This window comes from Theropithecus gelada, chromosome 16, assembly GCF_003255815.1.
Source record: "Theropithecus gelada isolate Dixy chromosome 16, Tgel_1.0, whole genome shotgun sequence".
NCBI classification, from domain to species: domain Eukaryota; kingdom Metazoa; phylum Chordata; class Mammalia; order Primates; family Cercopithecidae; genus Theropithecus; species Theropithecus gelada.
Genome location: NC_037684.1, coordinates 23,599,196 through 23,615,764, shown reverse-complemented (window position 1 = coordinate 23,615,764; position 16,569 = coordinate 23,599,196). Strand labels below are relative to the sequence as shown.

Below are 16,569 nucleotides of genomic sequence, written 5' to 3'. Positions count from 1 at the left end.
TGTGGCTTCCCATGACACCAGGAAACTCATATGCATCAAGGGTCATCCTAGAGGGCAAGGTCAGCCTGGAGACCAGGACTGGAGCTTGAAGGTCACACTGAAGTCATGGACTAGAGTTTCAAGTCAAACTAGGGATTCATGCTACAACACAAAAGATTAGACCAAGGACCTTGCCTAGAGGTCAGAGGTCAGGGTAGTGGCCACAGATGGAGTGAAAAGGTCAGCCCAGGAGACTGGGCTGAGGGTCAAAGGTCAGGACAAGGACTTCCAATCCTTGAAAGTCACCTCAAGTAACTGGGCTGGGTCATGGCCCTTCCGCTCTGACCCACCTTTAGTTTGCTTCCATCCAACTGCAGCAGCTGTGGCCCGTCTACCTGCCGTGCAGCAAACTCGGCAGCATACTGTTCCAGGTTGAGGCTCTGCAGCCACTGGCCCACCTGCTGGCTGGTCCAATGGTGGACAGGGGGGAGGGGTTCATCCAGGAACTGGGCAGAGACCAAGGACAGTGAGGGGGAGGCTTGGCTTGTGACCTGAGCACCTTGCAGAGTCAGAGGTCAGGACTCTGTGGGTACCCTGGGCCAGCCTTGCTCACCTCATCTGAAGACTGAGACAGCGTGTGGTAGGGGTAAGAACATTTGACCTCCTGCCGGGGCCCACTGGGAATCTTGGGGCTGCTGCTGGGGGGTGTGGAGTCATCACTCAGGGTGGATTCCTAGACAGAAGACGGTGCATGCCACTGAGGAGAGTTCACCCCCAACCTACCATCCCTATCTGGGTGGAGCCGAAGTCCTGGACTAGGCACCAGGAGTTGCTCAGTGCCCCTGTGCGTGAGCCAGGAGCTGGGCCCGCACACAGGACACGATAACTCATGTCGGGCATCAGGACCTAAAGCTTCCAGGAGAGCAGGCAGCCATCTGGAGCACATGAGGTTAGAACCAAGCCAGGTTAGTAGGAATGGAGGCGGTCTCAGGCAAGGTGTCACTTCCTACAGGCAGCCCACCGGGATTCCCCCAGGCTGGGTCAGGCGTCTCTGCTCTGTGCCTCCCACCGAGGCTCCAGTACCCCAGCTAATAAGTGCCTGATTAGAGGTCTTTATCCTCACTGGACTGTGAGCTCTAGGAGGGCCTGGGTTTTATCTTGTTCATCATGGTGTCCCAGTGCCCAGCAGAAGGGAAGAAAGAAAGAGAAGGAGGAAGGAAGGAAGTTCCAGGTCCGAAGGGATTCTTTCTCCCCCGAATTCCCAGCTTCTGATTTTCTCCTCTGCCCAGCTGAACATAAGAAACAGAACCATAGAACAAGTACTGGGCTGGGGGTCTTAAAGCTTGGCACCTACATCTGTGCCAGTCTGTGGGCAAGCCCCTTCTCTCTGGGCCTGCCTTTGCTCATCTGTACAATGGAGATGAGCGTGCCTTCCCTCCCTACTTCACTGAGCCTTTGTGAGAGTAAAGCAGAAACGCGTTTGGGGCTTTGTAAACTGTAGAGGGCACTCTGAACATAAGCAGATGCTCATCATTGCTTCTTTTACTCGGTCTCACATCACATAGGTTGTAAACTTTCAGACCACTAGGCTGGGGTCCTGTTCTTCTCTATATCCCCCAGGCCTCACCCTACCAAGCAGGTGGCCCAGCTCCTCACACAGGAGTGGGGTTAGAACTGAGCCGGGCAGAAGAGTTAGCAGGAATGAAGGAAGTCTCCAGCTGGGGGAACAGTAGGGAATCAGTGTTCAGTGATTTGCTGAATGCATGAACCAGTGACTGAATCGAGGAATGAACTCCTCAGGATATGAAAGAGTGGATGAGTGAATGAATGAATTCAGAGAATGCATGAAGTAACGGATCACTGCATGGCTCCATGGATGGACACATCGATTCCAGGAATGTCTGAATCCCAGCCTGAGCCAGGGTGAAGTATGCCCTCATGTCACCTGAGACTGGGGGCCAGTTTGGGGACAAGTAAGCTATGGACTTACCTGGGAAGCTGACTTCTTAGGGCTGAAGCCCTCGTGTTTAGGGGAGCAGGCAGGGGAGGTGGTGCTACCCGAGGATGCTGAGCCCTTGCCGCTGTCTGTGAACCAGGAAAAAGGCAGGAACGGGGAGACCCCTGACCTGCCGGACCCCTCCACTGACTCCCTGCAGAGAGAGTGTCCAGCATGGGTGTGGGTATAGAGGGGAGGACCAGGGCACACGGAGCCGGGGTGGGAGCTGTGGGTGGGCCGCCGTGGGCACTTCTCACCTGCTGCCCATGGACAGGCGGTTGCTGCCTTTCTCCTTCCGGCTCTTGCCTGTGGATGCTCGGCGCAGGGTGACCCTGTGGGGAGGAAGCAGGAAGTGGAGCAGCGCTGCCCACTGTGCTACCCCTTACCCCAGCAGCTCCAAACTGTGTGATCTAGCCCTGCCTCCACTTACCCCAGGTCCAGGAACTTGCGGCGGGTCTTCTTATCCAGGCCGATGGTGGGGCTGGCGGGCTCGGGAGGACTGGCGTCACGGCTGTCATCTTTCCAGGGAGAGAAGGAAGGAAATTGCCTGTCTGCTGCCCTGCCTGCCTCCTTCGGCTGCCAGTGTGCGCTGGTAGAAATTCTCTTGACTTGGAATTAGGCAGCCTGGCTCTGGTGACCTTCACTAGCTGGGTGTCCTAGGACAAGCCACTTTATCTCTCTGAGCTTCCTCCATTTTAAATATGGGGATAATAACATCCACCTACTTCATGGGACCTAACGGGATGCTTATGACAGCCTTTTACAAGCTATAAAATGTTCCAAAAAGGTAGGAACCACTACTACTCAATTTTATCCTGGCCAACTTTTTTTTTTTTTTGAGACGGAGTTTTGCTCTTGTTGCCCAGGCTGGAGTGCAATGGTGTGATCTTGGCTCACTGTAATCTCCACCTCCTGGATCAAGCAATTCTCCTGCCTCAGCCTCCTGAGTAGCTGGGATTACAGGTGCTCGCCACCACGCCCAGTTAATTTTTTGTATTTTTAGTTGAGACAGGGTTTCATCATGTTGTCCAGGCTGGTCTCAATCTCAAACTCCTGACCTCAGGTGATCCACCAGCCTCGGCCTCCCAAAGTGCTGGGATTACAAGCGTGAGCCACCACACCCGGCCTGTCCTGGCCATCTAAACAGCCTTCCGATCTTGGCTCAAATGTCATTTCCAGGATGTTCCCGGACAGGCCAGGCATCCTGGTGTATGCTCTCCTGCCACGCTGCCACACACATTTCCCAAATAGCACTTGTTATAGTTTGTAGCTAGACATTTAGTTAGGGGATGATTTGATTGGTTTTTTGTTTTGTTTTGTTTTTGAGGCAAGGAGTGATCATAGCTCACTGCAGCTCAGAACTCCCGGGTTCAAGCTATCCTCCCACCTCAGCCTCCCAAGTAGCTGGTTCTACAGGTGCACACCACGCGGGGCTAATTTTGTAATTTTTTTCTGGAGACGGTCTCGCTGTGTTGCCCAGGCTGGTCTCGAACTCCTGGGCTCAAGTGATCCTCCCATCTCAGCCTCCCAAGGTGCTGGGATTACAGGCGTGAGCCACCAGCCAGGCCTGACTCGATTGTTTCTCCACTAAACTACTATGATGATAAAGGCTGCATGTGTTTGCTCACCTGGCTGTCCCAGAGCCCACAGGGTCTGGCACTTAGTATGCGTTCGGTAAAGAATGGGCGAGCCGCGGCGTTCACTCTCCACCTCCCTCAGCCACTCTGCCCAGTTGCCCCTTCCGCGGCTGCGGTGCGCGCCGGGACCGGAAGGGCTGCTGCGCCCCGGAGCGACCAGCAGGCGGTGCAGCGCTGGCCGCCTCTCACCTTCGCTGTGCGGCTCTGCGCGCGGGTGGCGGCGCACGAAGCTGGGGGAGCTGTCGGAGGAGGGCGCGGAGCGCGGCGGAGAGCAGGAGGCGGCGGCCAGGCCCTCGTGCGAGGCAGCGTTGTGCAGGGGCCGGTAGCGCGTGAGCGGCGAAGGCGGCGGCTCGTCCTCGTCCAGGCTGCGCCGCAACCCCGGAGGATCCAGGCAGAAAGAGCCCCCGGCCGGGGACCCCGGGCCTGAGTGCAAAGGCGAGCGCAGCCGGTGCAGGGGGCTCCCGCAGCCGTCGGTCACCTGGTCGAGGAGGCAGGCGCTAACCGAGAACCCTCCGCCTCCCTTCCCGAAGGAGCTGGGAGACTTTCACCCTGTAAACTGTGGGCCCTGAGGGTCCTTCCGGGGCCTAGAGGGAGGGTTTCCTCATGGGGGGTGGCTGGAGAGTGAGAGGTGGGAAACAGGAGCTTTGAGTCACATAGGCTGGGGCTGAATTTCCCCTCCTTCACTTACAGTGACACTGCTACTGGACCTCTCAGGGCCTCAGTTTCCTCAGCTGTAAGATGGGGCTAATAATATCTTTTTTACAAATGATTAAGTGAGCCAGAAGTGAACTGCAGCTAACACTTGTTAGCATTACTAGGTCAGAAGTCTGGGGATGTGGTTTCCCTGGAAAAGCACTTTGGAGAGTATCCAGGGGTGGGAGGAGTGGGAGGGGTGGGAGGGTGTATGTGTGTTTTCCTAACTTGCCCCAACCTTGCCTCCGGGCCCGTCGGAGCCTTCACCATCCTCTGCGGAGCTGGCACTGTCTCGAAGCCTGGAGCGGGACGGCCGGTGTCTCCGGCCCTTGGCCAATAGTTGGGCCCGGGCCTTGTGTAAACTGCTGTCCAGTCTGGCCGTCTCTGGCACAGCCAAGTCCAGGTCTGCGAACCGGGGGAAGGGAGCAGAGACCAGACACATGAGAGGTGATGGCAAGCCCAGAGGCCCACCTCAGGGGCCACCTGCACCCACACCCCAGGCATTCAACCCGTGTTCTTGAGTGCTGGGAGTACAGACAGATGAAAAACAGGGTGTCTCCCCATCTCAGGTGGGAGTGGGTGAGTGTTCAGGGGAAGCAGACATGCCAGCACTAAAATACAGCACGGTGTGATGAACTCTCACGTAGACACGGAGGAATGGCAGCCCTGTTTGGATACATCAGAGGAGGAAACACCAAAGCTGGGTTTTAAGGTCTGGGTAGGAGTTTGTAAGAGATCAGGTATTGTAAGAGATCATTGCATATACCTGGGAAAAACAGGTATATGCAATGCTAGGAAGTAGGGAAATGAGGGTGGTACCTCCAGGGACAGCTGGAGGGTAGCTTTGTGGAGAGAAAGGTTGGGTGATGAGGCTGGAGAGGATGGAAATAATGGCTACCATTTAAGAAGCACTTACTACACATCAGACAGTGTACATACATCATCTCTCACTCAAACAACCTGGTGGGGTTGGGACAGTTACTGTGCACACTTTACAGCTGAACAAACTAAAACTTAAGTCACTTGACTAAAGCCACCAGCTAGCAATGGTCCAGGATTTGAGCCTGCCTAGTCTGGTTCTAGAGACTGGCCCTACTGGGGACACTGACTTGCTGTGCCATGACAGGGTCTCACTCAGAGATAGCACTGCTGAGCATCTAGAGGGCTTGCAGTTGGAGTGGAGCAAAGAGACACCCCCAGAATCCAGTGGCAGTGGCAGGAAGGAAAAAGTCCCATCGTCCCCTGAAATTTCTCTCCTGCCCTGGGTCTGTGACCCAGTGCTAGGTCTTGCACAAGGACACGGAGGAAGAGTAGGCAGACCCAATGGGTCCAGCATAAAAGTCCTTATTGCTCATAGCTCCGCTTGTCATGTGCTGTACCTCGGAATGAAGCCCTCATGCTGTACCAGTCCTGAGCTTGGCACTGGGGTCTCCAAACAGAAAGAGTCTTCCCAGGCTTCAAGATGGGTCAAGACCTTTCCTCCCTACTCCACCCACCATGATCTCAGGGGCTCTATTCCGTCACCCATACCCACCTGGCCTTGTCTGATCCTCTTTCCTGTCTGTAGACAACCCCTAAGCCACCCCAGTTGCTCTCCTGACTTAACTACCACCTATTTCTATTTCCAGCCTTGACCCCCTCCCCTGAATTCCAAGCATGGGCACTCAGGCACCTGCCAGGGAAGTTACCATGTCAAAAGGCCCAAGGCATCTCAAGCTCAACTCATCAAAATGAACCGATCATGTAACCTCAAACCAGCTTCTCCTCTCTTCCTTGACTCAGTAAAAAGCCCCCTTGTCCACCCAAGTCGCCCAAGTCAGACAGCCCTAAGCTACTTCTCTCTCAGCCCCAGACCCAGTTGGTAATTCATGTGTCTAACTGTCTAGTTGACACCTCCACTTTGATGTCCACCAGGGGTCTTCAGCCTACATGTGCTGCAACCTCCTGATCTCTACGCCCCAGAGCTGCTCCTCCCAGTCTTGGTGAACAGTAGCTCCATGCTTCTAGTTGCTCAGCTGAACCCCTGGAGTCATTCTTCACTGCTTTCCCTACCATCCTACAAACTGATTCATCCACAATTCCTGTTAGCTCTACTTTCAAAAGATAGCTAGACATATTGAAATATTTATGGTGAAGGGATATGATGTTTTGGACTAGGTTCCATATAATCCAGGGCAATAGGGGGAGGGTGTGGATGGAATAGATATGAAACGAGACTGGCTGTGACTAGGTATTGTTGAGGCTGGGTGGTGAGTTCTTGAGTGCTTGATAGAGTACACTCTGCTGTAATCTCTAATTTTGAATCTGTTTGAGATTTTCCATAATAAATTATTGTTTGTGCAAATGTATACACATACTCCTATATATGTGTATATATGAAGAGAAAGGGAGAAGAGCAGAGGAAAGGAGAGGAGAGGAAAAAAAAGGAGGGAAGAGGATAGGAGGAAAGGGAGGGAAGTGAGAGGGAGAACTCACAGTCTCTTAGACCAGAGGGTCTAAACTGCCATCATCTTTTAGCCTGGATTATTACAAACAGCCTCCTAGCTGGTCTTCCTTCCACCTCCCTTTCCCATCTACAGACTATTTTCAACACAGCAGCCAGAGTGATCCTGATCAAACATGTCAGTTTATATCACTCCCCTGCTCAGAACCCTCCAGTGACTTCTATCTCATGCAGATTAAGAGCCAAAGTTCTCCCAGTGGCCTTCCAGAGTCAGCCTATGCTCCCTTGCCTCTCTGAGCACTACTCCTGTCCCTCCACTCCAGCCACCCTGGCCACCTGGCTCGTCCTCACACAAGCCAGCCTGCACTGCAGGGCCTTTGCACCTCCTCTGCCCTTTTTCTGCAAGGCTCTTTCCACAGATTTGTGCACGGTTCTCTCCCTCACTTCCTTCAAGTCTTTACTTAAATGCTTTCTCTCACTGAGGCCTTCCCTGACCACCCAACTTATAATAGCCCCCCTACTCCAAAACCCCACTCCTTTTTTTCCTATATCATTTCTCATTCTCTGGCATGCTATATATTTTGCTTGTATCATTTAATGTCTCTCTCCACCCGTTAGAATGTCAGCTCCATGAGGACAGGTTTCTGTTTTGTTCACTGCTCTACCACAGGCAGAGAACAGTGCCTGGCACACAGTAGGTGCTTAGCACACCCTTTTAATGAAAGAAAAAAGTTCTGTTGATTGGCCTCCTCACACCCATGGAACCTGGGCTCTCCTCTCCCTCTGGACTGAACTGCCTTAGCTCAGGCCTTCACCTGAGTAGAGGGGAAACTGCCCCCACCTGCCACCCCCTGCCACCCCAAAACATACGACTCTCCCTCCTTTGCTCCCTGCCTCCGGTCTGGCTCCTCCTCGTACCTTCCATGTGACTAGAAGAAACTTTCTGAAGCACATTTCTTTTTCCCTCCCCTCCCCTCCCCTCCCCTCCCCTTCCCTTCTTCCTTTGACAGAATCTCACTCTGTCACCCAGGCTGGACTGCAGTGTCATGATCTTAGTTCACTGCAACCTCTACCTCCCAGGCTCAAGCGATTTTCCTGACTCAGCCTCCCGAGTAGCTGGGACTACAGGTGTGTGCCACCACGCCTGGCTAACTTTTGTATTTTTAGTAGAGGTGGGATTTCGCCACATTGGCCAGGCTGGTCTTGAACTCCTGGCCTCAAGTGATCTGCCCACCTTGGCCTCCCAAAGTGCTGAGATTACAGGTGTGAGCCACCATGCCAGGCCTGAAGCATATTTCTGACCATGTCCCATACTCTCCTGCTTTTGAAACTCTCGCAGAAGGGGTCCCAAAGCTAACTATATAAAGTCCATGCTACTCAGCCATCTATTCAAGGCCTGAGGGGCCCAGCTCACCCTTTCTGTGTTCCCCACAGATTCCTCCTCTTATATGACTATGGCTAAGAGCACTGGCCTTGGAGCCAGATGGCCAGGCTGAAGCCAGTTCTATCACTTGCCAGTTGGGTGACTGGGCAAGTTACTTCCTTTTAGGTGTTAGCTTTCTCATGTGTAAAATGGGATTATACTAGCACTATCTTCCTTATAGGGTGGTTGTGAGCATCAGATAAAATAATCCACATACAGTGCTTCGCTATAATGCTATGACTTAGTACGAGCTCAACAGGCGCTCGCTGGTGATGGCGTCTGTGGAATCAACTGAATTGCTTATACTGATACCTATATGTGTACCTGCCCCTGCTTCGCTTCCCACCTCCATCCCTGTGCTCCATCTCTCTCCAGCCCTTCTTTGTCTGGCTAATCAACTCTGACACAGCACCGTCTGGCAGCCGCACCACACTACCATATGGTCACGATATGGTCGGGATATGGTCGCCAATGACTGTCTCCTCATGCTGGCCTGCAACCTGCAGAGGGTGAAACCCTTCCCTGTCCACTGTGTATCATGAGAGCCTGGTGCGGCTCCTGACAAGGAGCAGGTGCTCAGGAAGTGTTGAAGCAAAGTCACACTTCCATGGACCAGTGCATGCTTTGGCAAAGATGGACTCCAGACACACACGGGTGCTGATGAAGGTCACCTCCACGCCCATGCCCACATCCCATCACGTCCACATTTCAATCCTCTGCCCAGCACTCCCCACCATCTAGTATGTTCCTTGTTTATTTATGTGTGCTTTGATCATCTGTCCCCCTACTTGCCCCTGCAGGAAAATTTGAGCTCCATGAGGACAGTGATTTTGTCTGGCTTGTTTGTTGCTGTCTCCCCAGAGCCAAGGACAGAGCCTGATGCATATTAGGAGCTCTATAAATATTTGTCGAATGAAAAGACAGGGGGAGACTAGGAGGCTACTACCTTAAATGTGGCAGCCAGACTGAGGTCTGCTATAAAGAGCTGAGGTTGTAGAAGGAATAAAAAGAGCTTTCTAAGGAGAGGGAATGGTGCAGCCTTGGGCTTGGAGCATCTGGGGAGCAGCGAGGGGGCCAGCACAGCCTGCAAGGGGACAGGAAGGGTCTGGGGGAGGGTGGACACCTCCAAGAGGAGATTGCAGTTGTCCAGGGGGCAACCTGCTGGTGTTTCCAGTCCCTGGGGCTGTACTGGCGGAGGGAGCCCTCTGTTCCCAGCCCCTGACAGAATCTCCAGGCACTGCCTGGAAGCAGCAGCAAGGATTGAAGGCTGAACCACAGAAAAATAAGAGCTAATCCTTATTGAGCTCTTACTGTGCTAGGCACTGTTCTAAGTGCTTTACAATTACTCAATTACTAGCTCATTGGAGCCTCCCCACAGCCCTACAAGGAAGGGACTCCAGGAATTCCCAGGGCAACCTTAATTTGCCCGAGGGCAGAAAGCTGGTGAGGAGCCCACCAGGGTTACAGACAGGCGGTCTAGCTCTGTTAGTAAGCATTAACACCCTCTCTGAAGCAGAGATGGGAAGGAATTTTGAGTCTAACCTCTCGTTGTATGGATGGGAAAACTGAGGCTCACGTAGGATAGAAGGACATGTTTGGCCGAGGCGACAGAGGGTGTTAAGGAGAGTGGCTTCCAGGCCAGTGGTCTGGCATCCTCTACCCTTCTGGCACCTAGCTGGTGCCTAACCAACTCAAAACAGGGAGAGGGGCCCCTTGCTCCTGACTCTGGGCCATATCAGCACCATGGCCATCTTACCTTGGAGGGGCTGGGGAGCCAGGGGACTCCTAAGGGGCTTGGTGGTTTTGAGGCAAGGTGGGGCCAGCCTGTCCTGGGTCCTCTGCTCTACGAGGCTCTCCCTCCAGCTTCTATCTCTTCCCTCTTCTCTGCTCCTACCCTCCTTCCCTATCCTCCTCTCCCATCTCTCTCCCTCTTCCTCCTCCTCCCAGCCCTGGGCAGTGGGAATTCATAAATATTTAATGGCCTTTCAGGTCAGGAAGCAGTGAGGACCCAGCTACCTCAGCAGTGAGGAAAACAGGCAGGGGTTGCATGTTAGAGGGTAGGGAGGTGGGGGAATAGGGGCAGAAAAGCCCAGGGAAGGGAGAGCTCATTTCTGTCAGGCCTGGGCTTAAGTCTGGCCTGAGTAGGAAGGCAGTTCAAGGCTAGGGAAGCTGGAGGAGACTGGGATGGGAAGCAGCAGTTCCTGGCATGGCCAGGGGAGAGAGGGAAGAAGGAAGAGATGGGGAGAAGGAAAGCAGGGGAGGAGCTGGGGACCCTCTGGCATAAGAGCCCCTCGAGGAGCAGGCCACTCTCCCCCTCTCCCTTATTCCTCCAAGTTCCTTTGCTCAACGACTCCTCCTGACTCCTCCACCCGAATCCCGCTGGGAAACCGGCTTTCCGCCCCAGTGCATGCTGGGAACTCTGCCCAGCTGGGGTGGTCTCTTTCTCCAGTCCACACAAGAGAAGACTGCAGGGGGTAAATGATGGTACCGTGGTGTGTGCATGCACCCCAGTGTGTACTGAGGACGTGGGCGTGCAGGCCAGCATGAGGGGGCCAGCCTGGGGGTATTGAGGCTGTGTGTGTTATACATTTGATTTCAGCACACATACAAGCAGGGTGAGGTCCCTTGCACTTATTTTTTTTTTTTTTTTTTTTTTTTTTTTTTGAGACGGAGTCTCGCTCTGTGGCCCAGGCTGGATTGCAGTGGCCCGATCTCGGCTCACTGCAAGCTCCGCCTCCCGGGTTCACGCCATTCTCCTGCCTCAGCCTCCGGAGTAGCTGGGACTACAGGCGCCCGCCACGACGCCCGGCTAGTTTTTTGTATCTTTTAGTAGAGACGGGGTTTCATCGTGTTAGCCAGGATGGTCTCGATCGCCTGACCTCGTGATCCGCCCGTCTCGGCCTCCCAAAGTGCTGGGATTACAGGCTTGAGCCACCGCACCCGGCCTCCTTGCACTTATTTATGTGACTTGGAAAACGTGTGTCATTTGGGCTGGAGTTTACAGGTGTATAAGATAGTCACTAAGAGCAGGAAGTCTGGCAGTTTGGGGTTCTATTCCCAGCCCTGCCACTAACTAGATATGTGATCTTGAAAGCAAGTGACTTCAGCCCTCTGTACCCTACACTCCTGGTCTGTAAACTGGGCTTACTTCTAAGCATTATTGTAAGGGTTAACGAATACATTGCATGTGAGATGGGGGTGCTTAACCTAGTATCTGGCATAAGATAAGCACTTAATAAATGGGGACACTTATTATAACTGGTGTGTCCACTAAGATAGCGGTGACAAAGGGTCAGGCCACAATACACACACACACACACACACACACACTGAAGTTAAAAAAGAAGCGCCCTATCCCCCTCAATGCCTGGTGGCCCAGGAAGGAAGTACTCTATGGCTGTGTCTATTGACTAGAGATAGAGCCACACAGAACTTACCAAAAACCTCATCCACGGGTTCTCGGAGCTTTGAAGAAGCCATGACTCAAGACAGCTGGGGAGGACAAGAGGGGAGAGAAAGAAAAAGAGAGCCTGGGTAAGAGATTCAGGCTGGCCGAGGCAGGAGAGATGTTGAAGGCTACCTGCTCCAGGCCTGTTGGCTCCTCCCCTTACCTTAGAACCCTTCTTTTAGCCCCTGGAAGAGAAGTCATTGGAATCATAACCCAGATCATGGGCGCTGGGGCAGGAGGTATAGTAGGAGGGTGGGGGCAGACGTAAATCCAAGGCACAGACACAAGCTGAGCCCTGTGTTCCTGGTGTCCTGGTCCACTGATTTGCTGTGTGCCTTCACGTAGGTCACTGAACTTCTCCCCTTCACTGTCTTGGGCCTTCGCATCATTAGCATCCCCTAAAAGCTTTCAGTCATCAACTGTCCAATCAAATCTGGGAGAAGTCATGGAGATTATTAAATCCAATCCTCTCATGTTACAAATGAAGAAACAGAAGGGGGAGTGACTGGCCCAAGATCACATAGCAAGTTAATGGCAAAATCAGGACCAGGACCCAGGTTCTCCCATCCGTCTACCCACCTATGCACTCATCCACCTACTTGCTTACTCATCATCCATTCACTCACCCATCTATCTACCCATCCAACCATCCAACATCTGCTCCCATGCACCCAACATCTGCTGCCGTCTGTCCATCCACCTATCTTTGCATCCATAAATTCTCCATCTCTTTTCCAATCCTGCCTCCCTCTTCCCTACACCCCCATCACTGGTGCCCTCACCACCTGCCTTTCTGAACATGAGCTGTTCAGGAAGCTGGCACCATCACCAGGGCCACTGTTCCAGACATAGTTCTCACAGTTCTTGACAGACTCACAGATGTAGGAGGGTATGAGGAGTACACACAGCACACAATGGACAGCCAAACCTCTATGATGCAACTATGTTCTGGGAAGAAGTGTGAATGGGTAGGGTTTTCTTTTTCTTTTTTTTTTTTGGTTCAAGGTTTTTTGGTGGGAAGCAAGAAGGGAGGGCAGATAGGGAAGGATATATGTAGCTGAAACCATTTGAATAGACTTTCAAGCAGATGTAGGATTCCAGTAGCCCTAGGGAGCCCACTGGTCAGGAAATACTGAATCGGGGGAGAGTGAGGAAGCTCAGGGGCCACTGATGGTTTAAGGCAAGGGGACGCTGCATGGCTGAGACTTGACCTCCAATTACGTCTAACACTCAGGTCCCCAGGAGAATGGCAAGACACTGAGCTAGATCATACATGTGTCAGATGTAGGAAGGCTAGGCCACACGCCTGCTGGGGTCTTTTCCAACTCTTCTTTTCCATTATTACATAGACATCATCTACCTTTACTGTGGCCAGCCTTGGGAATTTTTTTTTTTCTTTTTTTTTAAGACGTTGTCTTGCTCTGTCGCCCAGGCTGGGGTGTAGTGGTGCTATCTTGGCTCACTGCAAGCTCTGCCTCCCGGGTTCATGCCATTCTCCTGCCTCAGCCTCCCGAGTAGCTGGGACTACAGGCGCCCACCACCATGCCTGGCTAATTTTTTTGTATTTTAGTAGAGACAGGGTTTCACCATGTTAGCCAGGATAGTCTCGATCTCCTGACCTCATGATCCGCCCGCCTTGGCCTCCCAAAGTGCTGGGATTACAGGTGTGAGCCACCACGCCAGGCCCAGGAATTTTCATATCCCCACTTTACAGATACATATCCCCACTTTACAGATGTGAAAACTGAGAAACAGGAGATGAGAGGAAGAACTAAAGCCAGGCAAAGTTGATGCATGCTTATAATCCTAGCTACTCAGGAGGCTGAAGTGGGAGGATCACTTGAGCCCAGGAATTCTAGACCAGCCTGGGCAACATTGTGAAACCCTCATCCCAAAAATAAGTAAGTAGCTGGGTGTGATAGCTCATGCCTGTAATCCCAGCACGTTGGGAGGCCAAGGCGGGCAGATCACCTGAGGTCAGGAGTTGGAGACCAACCTGGCCAATATGGTGAAACCCCATCTCTACTAAAATTACAAAAATTAGTTGGGTGTGGTGGTGCACAACTGTAATCCCAACTACTCAGGAGGCTGAGGCAGAAGAATCACTTGAATCTGGGAGGTGGAGTTTGCAGTGAGCCGACATCGTGCCATTGCAGTCCAGCTGGGGGGAAAAAGGGGAAAACTCTGTCTAAAAAAAAAAAAAAAAAAGTAAGTAAATAAGTAAGTAAATAAATAAAAGCAAAATAATAATAATAATAATAATAAAAGAGGCAGAACTCAGCCTTTAGCCAGGGCTCCTGCCCCTCTGCACTATCTTAGGTGATGATCTTCAGTTAGGGGTGGAGGAAGGGATAAGCGCAGAGGGAGGGAAGCTGCTCCACACTGACCAGGGCTGGGAGAAGCATCAAAACCACCTCCAGGCTGGGCGCAGTGCCTCATGCCTGTAATCCCAGCACTCTGGGAGGCCGAGGCGGGCAGATCACCTGAGGTCAGGAGTTCGAGACCAGCCTGACCAACATGGAAAAAACTGTCTCTACTAAAAATACAAAATTAGCCGGGTGTGGTGGCACATGCCTGTAATCCCAGCTACTAGGGAGACTGAGGCTGGAGAATGGCATGAAGCCAGGAGGCGGAGGTTGCAGTGAGCCGAGATGGTGCCATTGCACTCCAGCCTGGGCAACAAGAGCGAAGCTCCATCTCAAAAAAAACAAAACCACCTCCAGATTCCATAAATGCCTGGGGCTGAAAGCAGAAAATGAGCTGTAGGAAGGGGTCATCAGGGAAGTAGACCCTCCAAGAACGCTCCTGCCATTCTTGAACTCCGGGGGCTACTAGCAAAGATCTAGAACATTTCTTCCTGTCCTGACAGGCCAGATGGGAAGGGAGGCTGACCCTAAGAATTAACCACATTTCCTCATTCAACCCACAAAGCCTTATCTGGCTAGGACCCAGCTGCCACCTCCTGCAGGAAGCTGTCCTAGGTAGCCTTCCCTCTCATTTGTCTGCATAATTTCTAAATCCACCCTTCTCCAACTACTGGGAAATGGGGAATTCTTCATACTTCATTGATTCCTTAAATAGGTCTTATCTCCCCCCCACCAATCAGATGGGTGCTCAGAGAAGAGAGGGTCAGACTAGTCCCGTCAGACTAGGGACTCTGAAGACAGGAACTGCCTCTCCCATCAGAATGGAGGCTCTCTGAGGGCAGTAGTGTTGTCTCCTCTCAGCCTCTGAGAATGAAGATCCTGTGTTCTTTATTCAAGAGCCCAGTCCAGGGTCGAGATCCTCTACTGGCTGGAGGCCTCCTCTTTCAGGCACCCTCTGGGCTGGATCGGGGTTTCCTGCTCAAAGTCACTCTGGGTCCATCCTGATTCAGCACAACTGCTCTCTTTTCTTCCCTTCAACAACTAACTTCCTGGGGTGTGTGCGGGGACTCTCCCTACATTGTCTCCCGGGGGTCACCAGACCCCTCCCACCCAACCTTCTCCTTCCAAAACTGAGCCTAGAAAAATTAGACACCAAACCCCGCCCCCACTCTCATGCTCACACACACCCCGCACACTCACACACACATTCAACCAGGTAACTGCACAGGGGTGGGAATGAACCGGTTCCTCTGGATACCCTTCCCCCCAAGGCTTCCAATCCCGGAGAAGGAGCACCAATGACCTTTGACCCTTTTCTGAGAGAAAGGGAGGCAGGTGAGCTCACAGCCTCTTGGGACTCAGGGGAAGGAGAAAGAAAGAAAGGGCGCACAATTCCTGGGGAGGGAGCGGGAGCGGAAGGAAGTGAGGAGTAGGAAGAAGCAGAGACAGACACACAGACTGGCGGAGAGTCCACAGGGCTGCTGAGAAGAAAGAGATCACACCAAGAGTGGGGCCAGGGGAAGCGGCACTGGGGATAAGGGATTCCGCCGCCCTGAGTGACGCCCGAGGGTGGGAGAGAAGGGAGAAGCCCTTCGGGCAGGCGAGAGGAGAGGGCCCCTGAAGAGGAGAAAGCCACAGAGAGAAGTGCAACTGGGAGAGGCCGGGAAGAGGTGGATGGGAAAGGAGACTGGTGGTCGGGGAGGCAGTTGTGGAGCCAGAGAGGTAGTCCCGCCTTCCCATATCGCCGGCCGTCCACCGGCTTCAGGCTTGGGGTAGTCCTCAGGAGTCGGGGACCCCCTCAAAGCACTGTTGGAGATGGGGTGAGGTTGGGGATAGGGCACCTACTCCACTCCCAGAGCCCTTCTCCCCCGTCAGAGCCCGGTGGCTAGTTTCTCTCCAATCCATCAGCACAACTCCCCGCCGGGCAAGAAAGAGTTAAACCCTCTCCCCCTCCCCCCACACCAGCTTTTTATTAATTTCTCCGGGCGTCGGGCGGGAGGGAGGGGATTAGGGCCATAAATCCTATCTCCGCCCCCTCCCCTGACAGCCCGGCACCCCAGCCCCGTGCGGTCCCCCTAGGGATAGGGGAAGAAAGGCCCTTGTCCCTTGGCCCTGCCCAACCCCACTCAGGGTCCCACCGCGGGCCCAAGTGGCCCCAGCCCCAGTTCCCGGTCCACCCTAGGGCGCCCGGCCCCTCACCTCCGGCATCGGTCATCTTCAGCGTCTGGCGCCCCTGGAACCCCTCAGGCCCATGGTGCTCGAGGCGGGGGCCGGGCAGGAGAGGGGTGGGGGGACCGTCACCCCGGCCGCGGGGGGCTCCGGGCGGGCTCGAGCCGCTCCATCCCGGGGGTGGGGGTGAGGTCGGCAGGAAGGGTCCCGGAGCCGGGGGTGAATGGAGGGCGGGGGATGTGGGGAGAGGGAGCAGTTTCGCTGGAAGCAGGAGGCGCGGGCGGGGCCGGACCAGGAGACCTGACGGGAGGATGCTCCGTGTGTGTGTGCGTGCGTGTGCGCGTGTGTGTGTGTGTGTGTGACAGAGAGAGAGAGAGAGAGAGAGAGAGAGAGAGAAGAGCGAAGAGCGAGCGCC

The 16,569-nt window shown here is 53.6% G+C and overlaps 1 protein-coding gene across 1 annotated transcript in view; it reads right to left on the bottom strand.

Annotated features, from left to right (window-relative positions):
- SAMD14 (sterile alpha motif domain containing 14) overlaps nucleotides 1-16,569 on the bottom strand; it is an 18,840-nt gene extending 2,271 nt beyond the window's left edge. Inside the window, exons 1-9 of the mRNA XM_025362759.1 lie at nucleotides 16,185-16,569; nucleotides 11,609-11,663; nucleotides 4,544-4,710; nucleotides 3,802-4,090; nucleotides 2,406-2,493; nucleotides 2,233-2,307; nucleotides 1,970-2,129; nucleotides 593-712; nucleotides 330-485 (exon numbers count right to left, since the gene is read on the bottom strand). Of these exons, the coding sequence (XP_025218544.1) occupies nucleotides 330-485; nucleotides 593-712; nucleotides 1,970-2,129; nucleotides 2,233-2,307; nucleotides 2,406-2,493; nucleotides 3,802-4,090; nucleotides 4,544-4,710; nucleotides 11,609-11,651 (1,098 nt within the window). The 5' untranslated portion in view covers nucleotides 11,652-11,663; nucleotides 16,185-16,569. The remainder of the gene's footprint in view (nucleotides 1-329; nucleotides 486-592; nucleotides 713-1,969; nucleotides 2,130-2,232; nucleotides 2,308-2,405; nucleotides 2,494-3,801; nucleotides 4,091-4,543; nucleotides 4,711-11,608; nucleotides 11,664-16,184) is intronic.